This window comes from Eleginops maclovinus, chromosome 15, assembly GCF_036324505.1.
Source record: "Eleginops maclovinus isolate JMC-PN-2008 ecotype Puerto Natales chromosome 15, JC_Emac_rtc_rv5, whole genome shotgun sequence".
Taxonomy (NCBI): Eukaryota; Metazoa; Chordata; class Actinopteri; order Perciformes; family Eleginopidae; genus Eleginops; species Eleginops maclovinus.
In genome coordinates, this window is record NC_086363.1 from 4536108 (window position 1) to 4550991 (window position 14884).

Sequence of the window (14884 nt, forward strand, 5' to 3'; positions counted from 1 at the left end):
GGTTACTAACATAGACTAAAGATGCGATAGGTCAGACCTGACAGGGTCCAGAGGAGAAGGATGCTAGGATGTGAGGATAATCTATTTCCTGTGAATTTCCTGCAGGCGGGTCAGGGGGGTGGACACCGGACCTTGCTCTACGGTCATGCCATCCTACTTCGCCACTCCTTCAGTGATATGGTAAGTATCAAAAACACAATTTAACACAAGGGTTGCCAAAGAAAATGCTAGTGGCACCTGCTTATTAAAGACATATACAAATATACTTGCAACTACCAACATTATCTTGAATTGTGATTAAAAAAACAATCATGACAGGTTGATCGTGGTAAATTTCCATTATCGTGAATATTCAAATTCAAAGCTGTGTAACCTGATTAAAAATAACCAGGATCACTAGACTGTGAACATTTAAAATGTATTCTGCCCAGTTTTAAGTTTGTGAAGTTTGATTGTCTACAGAACCACCTTTTCAGCTCAGTCTGATAATGGGTTTTAAGTCCTTAACTATTTATTTTTGATCAACAAAGAGGGAAAAAAAGCCGTCCTCCAATCTGGGCTTGTAATAAATTGTCCTTTGACCTAACACTAAGTGATTTCTCACTCCTCAGTACCTGACCTGTTTGAAAACATCGAGGTCTCTGACAGACAAGCTGTCATTTGATGTCGGCCTACAAGAAGATTCGATAGGTACAGTATGACTACCAGGCACTTTACACAGTCCACTTGGCTTTTAATAGATTTTTGTCCTCCTGAGTAGCCATTTGAGCAAGTAACCTCTAGATGGAATTTAAACCCGTGGGTGGAATACTGTAAAACAAAGTTAAAGTGCTACACTTGACATCTGAACTACATGAATTCTTAAAGCCATTTTTGAAGCAGAACCAATCTTTCAACCGCTGATCCAGAGTTCCTCAGATGAAAGTTGTTTCTATGCTTTTTGCCACTCAGAAAAGACAGGTGCATTCACAATAGAGACATTTGCTTTTCTTAAAAATCAGGTATATGACTGTGTGTGACATTAGACATGCTAAAGCAGGTATTCTACTTGATGACAAATGTATATGAATAAACTTCTGTGTATTTTTGCCATTGCCATGTATTAAGGAGAGGCCTGCTGGTGGACCATCCACCCTGCGTCCAAGCAGAGATCGGAGGGAGAGAAGGTCCGCATCGGAGACGACCTGATCCTAGTCAGCGTGTCCACAGAGAGATACCTGGTACGTCCAATACTGTATCTAAATAATTGATTTTTTGACACTTAGCTGTAACTGGGGAGAAAATGTTTGGTGGTCAATTCAATTCATCAAACAGCTACTGGATTTCCAACTACTAAATGCTTTCACTATAATATGTATAGTTAAGAAGTTCAATGCGTAAAGATAGCAACTCAAACTTCAGCGCAGTGTTTAATCTGTAGCTTGCTTTTCACAAGTGTGATGATGAAAACAGTTCAGATGGTTAGACATTATGGTCTGCTTTATCTAGATGCCATGAACCAAAGCGTTCCCACAATACAGCCTCTTCAACAAGTAAGAGGCAGCCTTATAGTTGACCTTTATCAGCAGACTCATCTGTTTTAAACTCACCATCACACACATGAAAGAAGATGCTGTTTTTAAAGATGAAGGGTTAATTGCAGTTTGAGCAATTCTCATTAAATCAGCAGGCCTCTACTCACTTTCTCATTACCAGATAAGAGGTTTCTCTCTCATGAATATTTAAAGTTTTTCAGACAGTCTGGATGCATCAAATATAGCCTCTATCAGCTCTCATTTTCTCTGTCTGGTTTGCTTGTCAGATCTCACAAAGTTCAGATTTCCTTTGCTGCTGTTTTTGTGAGCGTCCTTAGTTCCCTGCCAAGTGTTTTGATGTCAGACGGAATTGTCTGCGTCTACACTTGCAAGACTTTAGATGCAGACAATGCTCCTAGTGTAGAGAACAGTGGTTTGTTTTTGGGAGATTATGCACCTCACATAGCTGGAGTTATCTGCTTTGGTTCACTGTTTCGAAAAGGCACTTAAGAAAGTTTCATAGCCATCGGTAGCTCTGATACTCGTCTCACTCCAGGCCTCTTCAGAGTGGCAGGGCAATTCAAGGGGAAAACTTTCAAAAGTTTACACTGCTATCTGTAATGGAAATCTAAATACCTGTACAGCGATCCTGTGCAACTTCTTTAGAAAAATAGAAAACTTTATTTTAGGAAATGCACCCATCTGACTGATGTGCTGAGATTTAATGCTGTCTCCCTCATGCAGCGCTACAAACCCGACCTCAATTAACTTACTTGCTTAAGAGAGAGGAGAGGCAGAGGCAGAGAGGGAAATAGTAAGAAGGAGGGACAGCGACGTGCCATGCATAGGAGAGTGAGCAGCGCTGGCCCTTCATGGAGGAAAATGTCCAATTAAAGCAAAACTGGCAAAGCGCCAGACTTTTATCTCCCCCGATGGGAACTCTACACCTGTTCCTGCCCACAGAAGCTCAGATTTTGAAGAATTGGACACATCAGAAATTCAGGCAAAAGTAATCAGTGCTCCATCACTGTTAATAGTCTTGGTTGGGACACAACCTTTATTACTCTGCCTGTCTGTGCACTGAGGGCTGCACTGAAATAAATGGAATACAGTTTAAAAGAGATGGAATCATTTTCAGCGAAATGAAATGTGATGTAAGACATTTATAGGTTTTTGCTAATCAGCACTTCAACACTTTTCTAAAAACATAAAAATACTGACTTTTTTCTCCAAATCTCTAAATTCTAACATTTTTTTTCGAATGTCTCTTACATTTTAAAGTTGTTATGACTTTTTTTCTCAAAATTCTGACTTTTTTCTCAAAATCGTAAAACTCTGACCTTTTTCTCCGAATTCTGACATGAGTGAGGATAAATCTGAAGGATCTTATTGAGCTGTCACTCACCTCTGAATCCTGGCGAAATGGGAGCGGCTCCAAGTGTTTCTGCTGGAAGGAGTTGCAGAGTATTATCTGAACATTGCTTTGTAGAGGAACACTGATGCAGCAGTGATTTTAGCCCACAGCATTTCACACTGTTTGGCTTCTACAGAGAGCAGTTGTAATCTTTTTTTCAAATCCCCGCACTGGGACATCTCCCTGCTTTGTGCAGTAAAGCTGAATCTCACTGTGTGTCAATGTTTCCCTCCTGCTTACACAACTTCTGTACCAGCACTCTCCACTCCTGAATGACATGCTTCTGTCTTACAGCACCTCTCTAACGCCAACGGACACGCCCAGGTGGATGCGTCCTTCATGCAGACCCTGTGGAACATCCAGCCCACCTGCTCGTCAGGCAACGTGGCTGTAGGCAAGTTCACGACCCCAGCAGCATTAGCAGTATCAGCATAAGACAAATACAGCTTTAATATGTTTTTTGGATTGTGACTTGTATGTGTCTATTAAATGTCTGGATATGTTGAGCCCGTAAGCAATAAGGAAAACCCCACACAGACATAGTCAAGAAACTGAATGATCAAAGAGGAACATATCGACTGTTTTGTATTACGATGTTGTTTTTGTTGTTGATATTAGGTTATTTGACTGGTGGACATGTGATGCGTCTGTGTCACGGGCATGATGAGAGTTTGTCCATCCCTGGAGCAAACAAGAGCGGGGAGGAGCAGAGGTTAGTAGATATTAGGCTCACTAATTCAACTCAATTAGGTCAATCCACAAGTCCAGGTAGTCGATATCACCAAACATTTAAAACTAACAATTGAAAAAGAATCGAGCATAGTGAGCAGAAACGGGTCATTCCTGAACCAAAAGCACTTTAATATCCTTGATTTTCTACCATCTTGACGGATGTTGTTTCACAGCTGACCTCTTTGCGTTTCCTTCAGAATCAGTATGACAAAAAAGGAGGATAATGTCTTTGTATCTTTTGACAACTTCAGCTTATGTAGGACACAATGTCACGTGGAATTTCTTTTTCCCAATGTTTGAGCAGTGACACTTAATCAACATCACTGCTATAGTACCTGTGTGGAGCAGTAGCCGGGAGTCCTCCCAACATTTCATTCCCTGTGTGCCTTGAAAACCTGATAAATAATAGAAGCTCCTTCTCATGTCTTTGTGCTCTCAGGATAGTCAACTATGAAGCGGGGAAGGGAGCGTCAAGGGCTCGCTCTCTTTGGAGACTGGAGCCTCTCAGGATCAGGTAAAATCAGACCCAAACACACACACACACACACACACACACACACACACACACACACACACACACACAGTGAAGAAGAGGAACTGAGAAAAAATATTCCTCTCAGAAATGCATGGAGGAGTTGTCTCATCTGATGTGATCCCTTCATGAAGAATAAATAGAATCAGTGCTTTATGTGCAAATGTCACAGCTTCTCTTCTGTGGGGTATAAATAAATCCCCCTCCCTCTACTTTGAACTGTCACTACTAATTAGTTGGCAAATCCCTTCAGAAGGTGCGGCTCTGTTTGCCATCCCTTTCAATATACTCCTCTTCCTCCTCTCCTCCCTTTCTGTAACTGGCCACCCACGCTGTTTTCCCTCCAGTCACATCTCCTGCCAGCTCTCACTAGGACCGCCTGTCAGAGTGTGTTCACTTTGAAACGGTGCAGGTGCATCTATTAGGGCACATGTTCTGTTGAGGAATTCTTATCAGTGTTTGCTACACTTCCACTAACCATATAGAGAAGGTTTTAGCTTGACTGGCAGTAAAAAAAAAACATAAACTTTGTCTATTTATAAAGTTGACATGTTCATTCCACTTGCAGATTGGTTTTAGAAAGTTTGCAAAACATTCAAATTGGGTGATTTAATCTTCATGAAGGGTGAAACTGCACAGTGTAGGCTATAGAAAATAAGTAAATCCTGTAAATAAAAACATGTCAGGGGTGTCTTTATCATTAATTCACAAAGTCAGGATTACGGTCTTTGGAAGTTCATCAAGCTAAGATGGAAAACTTAAATTGCTACTTCATAACCAGCCATTAATTGAACTCATCAGCAGTGAAAATGTTTTTGAAAGGCCCCAATGGCAACGGTTGTGGATTAAAGCAGTAGATTTCATGTCTACATGATTATAGGTAAATGTTATTCAATAGTTTTTGACTTTTTGACCTTACCTCTGCCTCTGGAGTTCTTGGAATAGTTTGGGTCAGACACACCTGTCTCTGGAATATCATTCTACAAATAAGAAATGATACAATAGTCCCAATAATATTATTATAGCCTTATCCTAATCTGCAACTGTGCAGAAACACCAGCTTTGAATGGGACACATTGACCTGTGAAAGCTACAGAATACACAGTGTTGTATCCAAAGTTTCTAACCCCTGTTCTCTGTGTTTAGCTGGAGCGGTAGCCACATCCGCGTCGGTCAGGCCTTCAGGCTCCGCCACCTCGCTACCGGTCATTACCTGGCCATGACCGAGGACCGCGGACTGGTCCTGCAGGACAGGGAGAAGTCCGACACCATGGCCACTTCCTTCTGCTTCAGGACCTCCAAGGTCAGTGCTCATATAAACATAACTAATCATTCTCTTATCACAAGTAGCTCTGATGTCCCTTTTGAGACTCGCAGCTACACCATCTGAGAGCTGCGATGTCGTTGATGTAAATAAAGGTTTTTTGTCAACTAGCCTCATTAAAAAGAGGACTCAAAATATCCCTTCCTCTGTCTGCTTCATCAAAGGCTCCCGAGACGGGTCCGTAAGCTCTTAATGAGCTCATGGCCACAGTAAATTGACCTTTTCACAGCTGCTGAGTAGACGGCACTGTAGATGTTGGCGCAAACATTCAAGGTGTTGACTGACCTAAAAGCAACTGGCTGGGATGCAGCTATTTTCAATTAGGGAGCTAAGGGGAATCTATCCTCCCTACTCTAGCTATAAGATTCTCTGTTATGCATTAGGGGATTTCAAAATACATACTTTACATTCTTTGATTTGCTTTTCCTCGTTAGTTAATCTCAATTAGCTATTTATTGCACTCTCTGTTTTGAGGGATTTGCATTTCGCTTCTTTTAATAGCATGTGTTCCAAAAATAGAGTCTCTCTGACTAAAAAAACTGAACACGTGTGAAAGGAAGCACATGGCTCATTCAAATAGAAAATGTGTGTTTTAGTGAGGTGGTATTTGTTCTGTATACATTTAGAAGCAACCTCATTTACTGTTTTTATTTGTGCCTGCCCCAATTCGGTCAAGTGATTTCGATCCCTTATCTTGTTTTAAAGCTTAATATGCAATAATGTAAACTGTGCATTCTGTAGATCCTAATACAATAGACTAATGATTTCATGTGTGGATCCTCCCTTATTAGCCTGTGTAGAAAGGGCGACAGCCAAATAAATAGCTCAATGCCATGAGTCACCTTCACAGAGGACCATTGTGTCCCTGCAGACATCCTCTCATCTGCAATAGGTCCAATATGGAATCCTCCCGAGTGCTGTCCACTTCGGAGGCTTTCATTTTCCTGTGATTGCCCTCAGTAATGACTCTTTCCTGCAGGTAGTTTGGGAATAAGGAGGATTCATGCCCCTTTGAAAAATATATATGGATAGAAACTAATTCTTATTTCTCAACTTGTTATACCTTTCACTCTCCGTACTTCCTAAAAAGGTCAATGCTCTGCCATGTTGAACACTGGCATTAATATGTTCCCCGCTACTTGCTGTCGACTTCAATCGGCCACATCGCTCCATCTCTGTTGAGCGGAAATGTGGCAGAGCTAATGATGCCGCAGCAATCTGCTGGCAGGCCCACGAATGCTCTCTCTCTCTCTCTCTCTCTCTCTCTCAGCCTGCCTCTGTCATTACCCTCTAATCACAATACATCGCAATTTGTCATATTTACATGCCTGTGTGTTATGTGCGTGTATTTGTTAATGTGTACAGGAAAAAGGCGAGGTGGGCCCAAAGAGGGACATCGATGGCATGGGAGTGCCGGAGATCAAGTATGGAGACTCCGTCTGCTTCGTCATGCACGTGGCGACGGGACTGTGGCTGTCCTACCTAGCGCCTGACGCCAAATCATCTCGCCTGGGACCGCTTAAAAGAAGGGTAAACAGGAAAACATTACAGTACACAGCGCAGATATTCTACATTACTGAATTATTCCCAAACACATGAAAAATACTTTCCATTCAACCATCATAAGCAAAGCTATTTTAAGTGTAGGACAGGTAATATATAAAGATGTGTATGTGTGGAGATGAAAGCAGTTCCCGGTAGAAGTCTTTTTTTCCTGCTCATATAGTTTGCTGTTTAACGGTTGATCATTTTAATATTTATTATCAATCTGCTCCCTTTGTTGTGCAGTTATCTACATTCACTGGTCATAGTCGGTGAATAACCAACAGCGCAAACAGGGGTTGGGCTATAACTCCACAGGAACGCTACATTGACTTTTAGTGGGATTGTTTATTGATGAAAACTAAAGCACTGTCTAGTGTCAGGATTTCATTTTTTCAACTTTTGAACCAAAACTGACAGGATAAGTTAAACATTTCAGGGTTTAGATTAGTCATTATGTAAATGATGCTACTTTCATTTGGCGTAAATCAGTTTGTAGTGTAGTGATAAATATCGGTAAATACTAGTTTAATAGCGGTATAGAAACATATTGCAGGCTCAATATACCTATAGGGTGAAAGTGGCAGGTGCATAATTATAAACTAATTATTGCACTGTTGCATAGCGATACAAATAACTGCGTATATGGTATTTGGGGTCCGTCTACCTATGTGTTTACTGTAAGATCCTGAATGCCTGCCATAGCTCGCCTGCAGCACCTCAGGGCTCCATGTGCACAGTAGCAAATCACACCTTATCAAACCGCTGGGTTGTAGCCTATTTAAACACACGGGCAAATATTTACTTTACTACTATTTAAAGTAATTGTCTGCCCTGGATACTCTTGACACAACCCTCTTCCCTGACACCCATGATGTGCAACCCGTTTAAAAGTGATAATGTGCCGCGCTGATGTAACTGTTGCTTTTGGACGAGACCTGGGGGGGATTAGAGAGGCACATGAACGCCGCTCATTGGTGGCAGCGCCTCCTGGGAGTTCAAACGACACCTCATGCTGGCGCCAGGCAGTCCCTGCAGCTTTGGCAGGAGACCAATGCACCTGATCTGTAGAGGTGATGGTCAGTCTACACTAAGACCCCCAAACCGAACCCCTCTTCTTAATTATGCTTGATAAATGTGTTGGTCCTCTTGTAAGGAGAAAATGCTTATGTGTCTGTTTGTGTTTGTCTAGGCCTGCCTGCACTCTGAGGGCCACATGGACGACGGGCTCATCCTGCAGCGCTGTCAGCATGAGGAGTCTCGTGCTGCTCGCATCATCCGCAACAGCACATTCCTCTTCACCAACTTCATCAAGTAAAGGCTTCATCACACACCCTCTCATCTCTGTCCCACAACACGACGAAAGACAGGCACACATTGTTCCTCCTTGCTGGATTAATTTCTTGTTCTCTGTCGATCCTGTGTTTCTCCCCAGGGCTTTGGACAGCATTGCGGAGGGCGATTCCATGGCGGTGGCCGGATATGTTGAAGAGGTGCTGCAGACGCTGAACGACCTGATTGAGTACTTCAAACAGCCCGATTCAGAGCTGGAGCACGAGGAGAAGCAGTGTCTCCTCCGGTCACTCATCAAACGCCAAGACCTCTTCAAAGATGAGGTGAGGGTGGACAATGAAGAGACGTCGACTTCTTAAGAAGAAGCTCTAACGAAGTGCTGTTAGTGACAAACCAAATGATACATATTTTACGAACTTGATGGCAAGATGACATTTAAGAGAACACATTTTTATTGGACATAGTTCCCAATTTTAAAGGTCAAGTCAGCGATTCTCAAGACCCTCAACACCCAAAAAGTGTATCCCAAAATCTATTTTGAATGGAAATAATTCACAGTTTTTTCCCCTCCATTAAAAATTCAGTTTACCCCGAGTGAGTCAAGTTTGAGAAAAGTCTTCTGCATCTTACAAAAAAGGAAAATACTGCGTGTGTGATTAGGTGAATCAAAAATCCTTCATGCTGTCATTCCTGGATTTTCTTTTTTAGGGCATGCTGACCCTCCTGTCCAAATGCATTGACCGGATGAACCTGTACAACAGCGCTGCCCACTTTGCAGAGGCGGCAGGGGAGGTGGCCGGCACAGCGTGGAAGGACATTCTCAACCTCCTCTATGAACTCCTGGGTAAGCGCGCCTGAGCGATCAATCTCATGAAATATCCACATCTTCTGACAGCTGACGACCGTGGGCAGGAATGCAGTATTAATCTTCCCTCCGTGTCTTCACCGAATCCTCCCCTTCTCCTTCACACTTCATACCTTGCATATGTTTGCCTTTCTGTTCGCCCATGCCACATCTGTAGTTCACTGCTGACGTTCATGTGTAACAATTTGGGACAAAAATGGAGAGGAAAGCAAAGGAAGAATGCTTCTTGTATACCTCTTTGATCATTTATACTGCTTTTCATTTAGGTCACATTGTTCTGAGATCAGTGTGGGGGTGCATTATGAAGCACTGAGCTGCATATTTGAAGAAATGATGGCATCATTAACAAAACGCCAGCCTTCAGAGGGGCTGGCATTATCCCCTGGTTGAGTCATGAATGCTAAAGCTGTGACCCTGAGAAAGTTTTATTTTGAAAACTTTTTTGTTTGTCATGCTGTCATTGGAGCCTTCCCATCAACAGCTTCCCCTCGGCTCACCTTGACTGCCCTTATATTCATCACCTCCCCAGCATGTTCTCCCGCATGCACACACAGTAAACACACACGCTAAAAAACCCACAAATACACTCCGGAGTGCTCTCCAGCCCCTTCCTGCAGAGGGGTCACCCCCAAGGGTGCGAAGGCAGTCTGGTGAGACAGGTTTTGCATGATGAATTATGTTTTTCCTGACCTTTATAACTCTGCAACTCTGTTTTAAAGGAATACCCACATAGTTTTTAATGCAGTTTATAGTTGGTAAATAACTCCACTCGTATTTGCTGCCACTCTGCCTAACAACAGTGAATACGACCGACAAACGGAGACAAATAAATCATGTTTTGCTCTCTTTGGCTCCAGTGCTGCCATGTTTTTTTCGCAATATTCCATCGAACACAAGTCCTTACAATTTCACCCATTTTTGCCATGTCTTATGAATGAGATTGTGTCTGCTTCAGGTAAACCAATAAAAAAAGTACATTATGGTCTTCATAAAACCTCACCACCTTTGGTGCTTGATGAGCAGTCAGCAGAGTGAGCTGTTACTATATTTGTCCTTGCAAAGTACCCTGTAAAGTACTCTGTGCTTCTACATGTACTAACCTCTATATCTCATTGTGCATTATGAGAGGGTTTTATAGGAACTGTACGTCACTGCAGCAAGGTCAGGCGATGTCTGATTGAGGATAGAAGATTTTCAGGCGTTAAGATACTAATATGCTTTAAAACACATTGTGTAGCTAAAGAAAAACAGATAATGGGCTTTTTGAAAATATTATATCTCTTTGTCAAAGACCCCTGCACATCATCGAGGATGTTTCATCAGCTTATTCCGTGTGCAAAGCGTGACAAAAGATCTTAATGAGATGAGACTGTTTATCCTGGATTCAGAGCACTATTGTGTTGCTCCTCATTGAAATGTGTCCAAGTTTAGTACTACTAAAGTATCCTACTTCTTTAATGTTAATTTACTGGTGGCATTCTGTATCCCTTTATATAGTGTATGCAAATGTAACCATTATTTAAAGTGTGTGCTCTGTGTAGCCTCAGGTTCTCCTCCTCTCTTCTTTAATTTCACAATCACATAATCACAGTGAACTTCCCTTCCCTTGCCTCATGGTGTGGTGCTATCCATGTGAACAATAGCTTTCCTGAAAAGGCAGAATTATAAGAGATTAGACGCCCATCAGTATTCCTTTGGCACAAAGTGCTGTAAAACAGTTTCAGAGGCATTATCCATCCAGTGTCCCTGAATCCTAATGCTGAAGAATGAGACCGTAAAGTAATAAGGAGACTCCTTCATGTTACCTCGATGGCAGGGAAAGGGCACAAGGGAATACACCTCAACCTTATTGCAGAGAAAAGAATGCATTACTTCACTTCAAAAAATATCCCATGTATTTTGTATTAGGAAGTTGTCAGTTTTGTCAGATTTCATGAATTATTAACACCTTGTGACAATTTATTATTAGAAGACATGACATCTTTTGTCAGCTGCTCAGAGATCCTGGATTCAGGTCTTTACCAAACCTTATGTACTTTTATTAAACCTTCTGTAAATGTTTCTTTGTTTAGCCGCTCTGATCCGTGGGAACAGGAACAACTGCACCCAGTTTTCCCGCAACTTGGACTGGTTGGTCAGCAAACTGGAGAGACTGGAGTCCTCATCAGGTAAACTTATAGCATTATACTGATGCTAAGATGTGGTCAATATAATTAATATTTGCTCTGATAATGACCAATGTTCTGTCTGACCTCTCAGGGATCCTGGAAGTCCTCCACTGTATCCTGGTGGAAAGTCCGGAGGCTCTGAACATCATTCAGAAAGGGCACATTAAATCCATCATCTCTCTGCTCTACAAGAATGGACGCAACCACAAGGTACGTGGAAACAAACAACACCCAATAGCCATGAGCCTGACAATGAGGCGGTCAACCTCATAACATGCCAGAAACATAAATCACCTCACCACCAAAAGTTAAGCTGACTACAACTCACAAAGAAAGGACTCTTTGGCGTGAAGAATGCTATCTGACAGCATTGTTGTGTTATTGACATTCTGACCATGTTTTACGCGCAGTGTTTATGTGTCACAGTTCCTTAAAATGTACCCTGTAAATGTTACCAGGCATGAAACGGCATCCTTGTAAACGAACCGCAGCTGTCATCATTCATGAGGGTTAGGTAGAAGTCCATGGTCATGTTGACTTGAGGGGGCTTTATAAAATATGTGTATGCTGCAAGCATTGTAACTTGCCGAGAATCGGACTGAACAACTGTTCATTAAACTGAAAAACAAGCTGCAGATGTTGTGCAGCACTTTTATAAAACCAAACAGAGGAATGCAATGGCTGAGTTGTATCTCCACTTTCCCCCTCCTTTAGATTCTGGATGTCCTGTGTTCCCTCTGTGTTTGTAACGGGGTGGCGGTGAGAGCCAATCAGAATCTGATCTGTGACAACCTGCTTCCCAAGAGAGACCTGCTGCTTCAAACTCGACTCGTCAATGACGTTCAGAGGTGAAGAGAGAGAAAGCCTCTTAATGGCTTTTTAACTTTTAGCATTTATGGGTTCAAACTTACCATTGAAGGCATCATGATAGCTGGCTTTATCATGTCAATGTCTCTCTGCCAGGTGATAATTCACTACTCAAATAAATGTAATTCTTCATCTTCCTCTCTGATCCCTCCAGTATGAGGCCGAACATCTTCCTGGGTGTTGCTGAAGGTTCAGCTCAGTATAAGAAGTGGTATTTTGAGCTGGTGATCGACCAGGTGGACCACTTTGTAACCGGAGAGCCGACCCAACTGAGAGTGGGCTGGGCCAACACCAAAGGCTACGCTCCGTACCCTGGTGGAGGAGAGGGGTGGGGCGGCAACGGTGCTGGGGATGACCTGTACTCCTACAGCTTTGATGGACTTCATCTCTGGTCAGGTAGGCATCTTTATATGAGACCTGAAAGAAACACCTGCTAGGTAGTTTTGAGATTTTAAGCATTTTGGGAAACACTCACAGTTCATCTGCAGCCAAGACAAAACAGTTGTTGTAGTTTACCTCCTTGGAGTATGCAAGGTGTGAATAGGCTGTCTTAATTTAAAGTTATAGGCCCTACAAACCTCCTTGGTAGTGTTAAATGATTATACTGTTTACTGCCAAAGTTACAAAAACGGTTCACAACAATAAGATAGTGTTTTAAGGAATTTTGTAAACCTTTTAGTCCTTAAACCATTGACTTGTATCATTTGAAATGATAAGTTATGCCTTTTTTTTGTTTTAAAAAGTATTTCCTATAGGGGAAAATATACAAGTTAACTACTAGCAAATGTGTTTTCTGTTTTAACTTAAAATCTTAAAAACTGAATCTGCAGTACTGCAGCAAGTAATACCAAGAGCAGTCATGGTGATACAAAGATAACTGTTGGATTTGGAAGGACTTTGCCTTGGCAGATTTTCCTGTGAATAATGCAGCAGCCTGCTGTCCACTCTCTCGGTTGCTCTTTCATTTTCCACAGAGTAAATGACAAAGTCACAGCTCTTACAGTCATATAAAATTTAACTCCCAACCTTAGCATGTCTGTTGCTGTCCTTATGGAAGGTCTAACATCTTTAAGTTGTACTTGCGTAAACATGATGCAAAGGTGAAGAGCAACCAATCGCAGATATGCCAGTATATATAAAAAAATAGCTGGTGCTTCAGGGCTCCAAACCCTTCAATATCCTCTCTTCTCTGCTCTCACCCTAAGCATAACACCTATTTCAGTTCACCCCCTTCCAAATCTACTAAAAGTCCTATCACTTTTTCCATTTAAGCACTCATCCCCATCTCTCCCCCTCTCTGCTCACCTCTCTCCCCCTCGCCCATCATCCTGCCCTACTTTTGCAATGACTTTGCTGCTGTAACATCCATCCATCCTCTCTCTCCGTGTTCGCCTGATGTTGTCTAGGCCGAATCCCAAGAGCCGTGGCCTCCATTAACCAGCACCTGCTGAACTCAGACGATGTGGTGAGCTGCTGTCTTGATTTGGGCGCTATCAGCATGTCCTTCAGGATCAACGGGCAGCCCGTCCAGGGCATGTTCGAGGACTTCAACACCGACGGATTCTTCTTCCCCGTCGTCAGCTTCTCTGCAGGTGTCAAGTAAGGCTCCGCATTTATAATTTGGTAATGAGATGACAAAGCAATCCCAAAAGAAGGGTGTGTTTCTATACTCAAGATTCAATTACAGCTTTGAAAGCTTTATAAAGTCAAGAGGAACTTTTAAACTAAGGATTACTGGATTGGCCTACCGACAGAACACTTTTCTTAAAAGCCGCAATCTTCTTAAAACTCTAATCTTATTAATACTAGTTGTTACCAAGTACAACATGAATTTGTGGCAACAAGAATTATTTAATGGCAGGTGTGTAGATGTGTGACTTAATTTGAGTTTAGCATTTAGGTTTCAACTAAATGATATATATTTTTATATACCATGGAGAATTGACTTTATCACTGTAATTATTTAGCTAGTTAATTAGTGTGTTAATGTTTATTTGTTGAGGGAGAAGTATGTACCATAAACAAATGATAATTGATAGCGCCTACTTAACTGCTATTCCTGTCCCTAGATCTGAGATTGGAAGTCGTTCACGCAATAGAAAATACAATCGATGCTAAACAAAAAAATACAAAAAACATGCAGATAAAAAGTGATACGTGATAAAAGTGAGAATATTAGAACATAACAGCCTGCAATGTGACTTCTCTCAGGGTCCGTTTCCTGTTGGGTGGACGCCACGGAGATTTCAAGTTCCTGCCGCCCGCCGGTTACTCCCCCTGCTACGAGGCGCTGCTGCCCAAAGAGAAGATGCATGTTGAGCCTGTGAAGGACTACAAGAGGGACCATGACGGGGTCCGTGACCTGCTGGGGACCACCAAGTTCCTCTCTCAGGCCTCCTTCATCCCCACTCCTGTTGAAACCAGCCAGGTGAGGATTGTACCGCTATCACCGTATTCCTCTTTACTTTACATATTGTTCTCAAAGCTTTAAAATATTTACCAACTACAGCTCACATTTTTTCTACACTTCTGCTTCTCCGAGGCTTTTTTAAGGATTTCTTGTAAAGAAAAATCCTCTTATTTGATCTTAAAGCCTTCAGGTGTTTCAGGAATCTCATACAAGATTAATTGAG

The 14884-nt window shown here is 42.1% G+C and overlaps 1 protein-coding gene across 1 annotated transcript in view; it reads left to right on the forward strand.

Annotated features, from left to right (window-relative positions):
* The window catches only part of ryr3 (ryanodine receptor 3), a 94355-nt gene that overhangs the window by 23851 nt on the left and 55620 nt on the right, over positions 1-14884 (forward strand). Inside the window, 17 exon segments of the mRNA XM_063901676.1 lie at positions 106-180; positions 612-690; positions 1108-1220; positions 3223-3322; positions 3547-3640; positions 4100-4174; positions 5339-5495; positions 6882-7046; positions 8251-8372; positions 8494-8674; positions 9060-9195; positions 11289-11384; positions 11476-11594; positions 12099-12232; positions 12406-12647; positions 13658-13850; positions 14463-14679. Of these exon segments, the coding sequence (XP_063757746.1) occupies positions 106-180; positions 612-690; positions 1108-1220; positions 3223-3322; positions 3547-3640; positions 4100-4174; positions 5339-5495; positions 6882-7046; positions 8251-8372; positions 8494-8674; positions 9060-9195; positions 11289-11384; positions 11476-11594; positions 12099-12232; positions 12406-12647; positions 13658-13850; positions 14463-14679 (2298 nt within the window).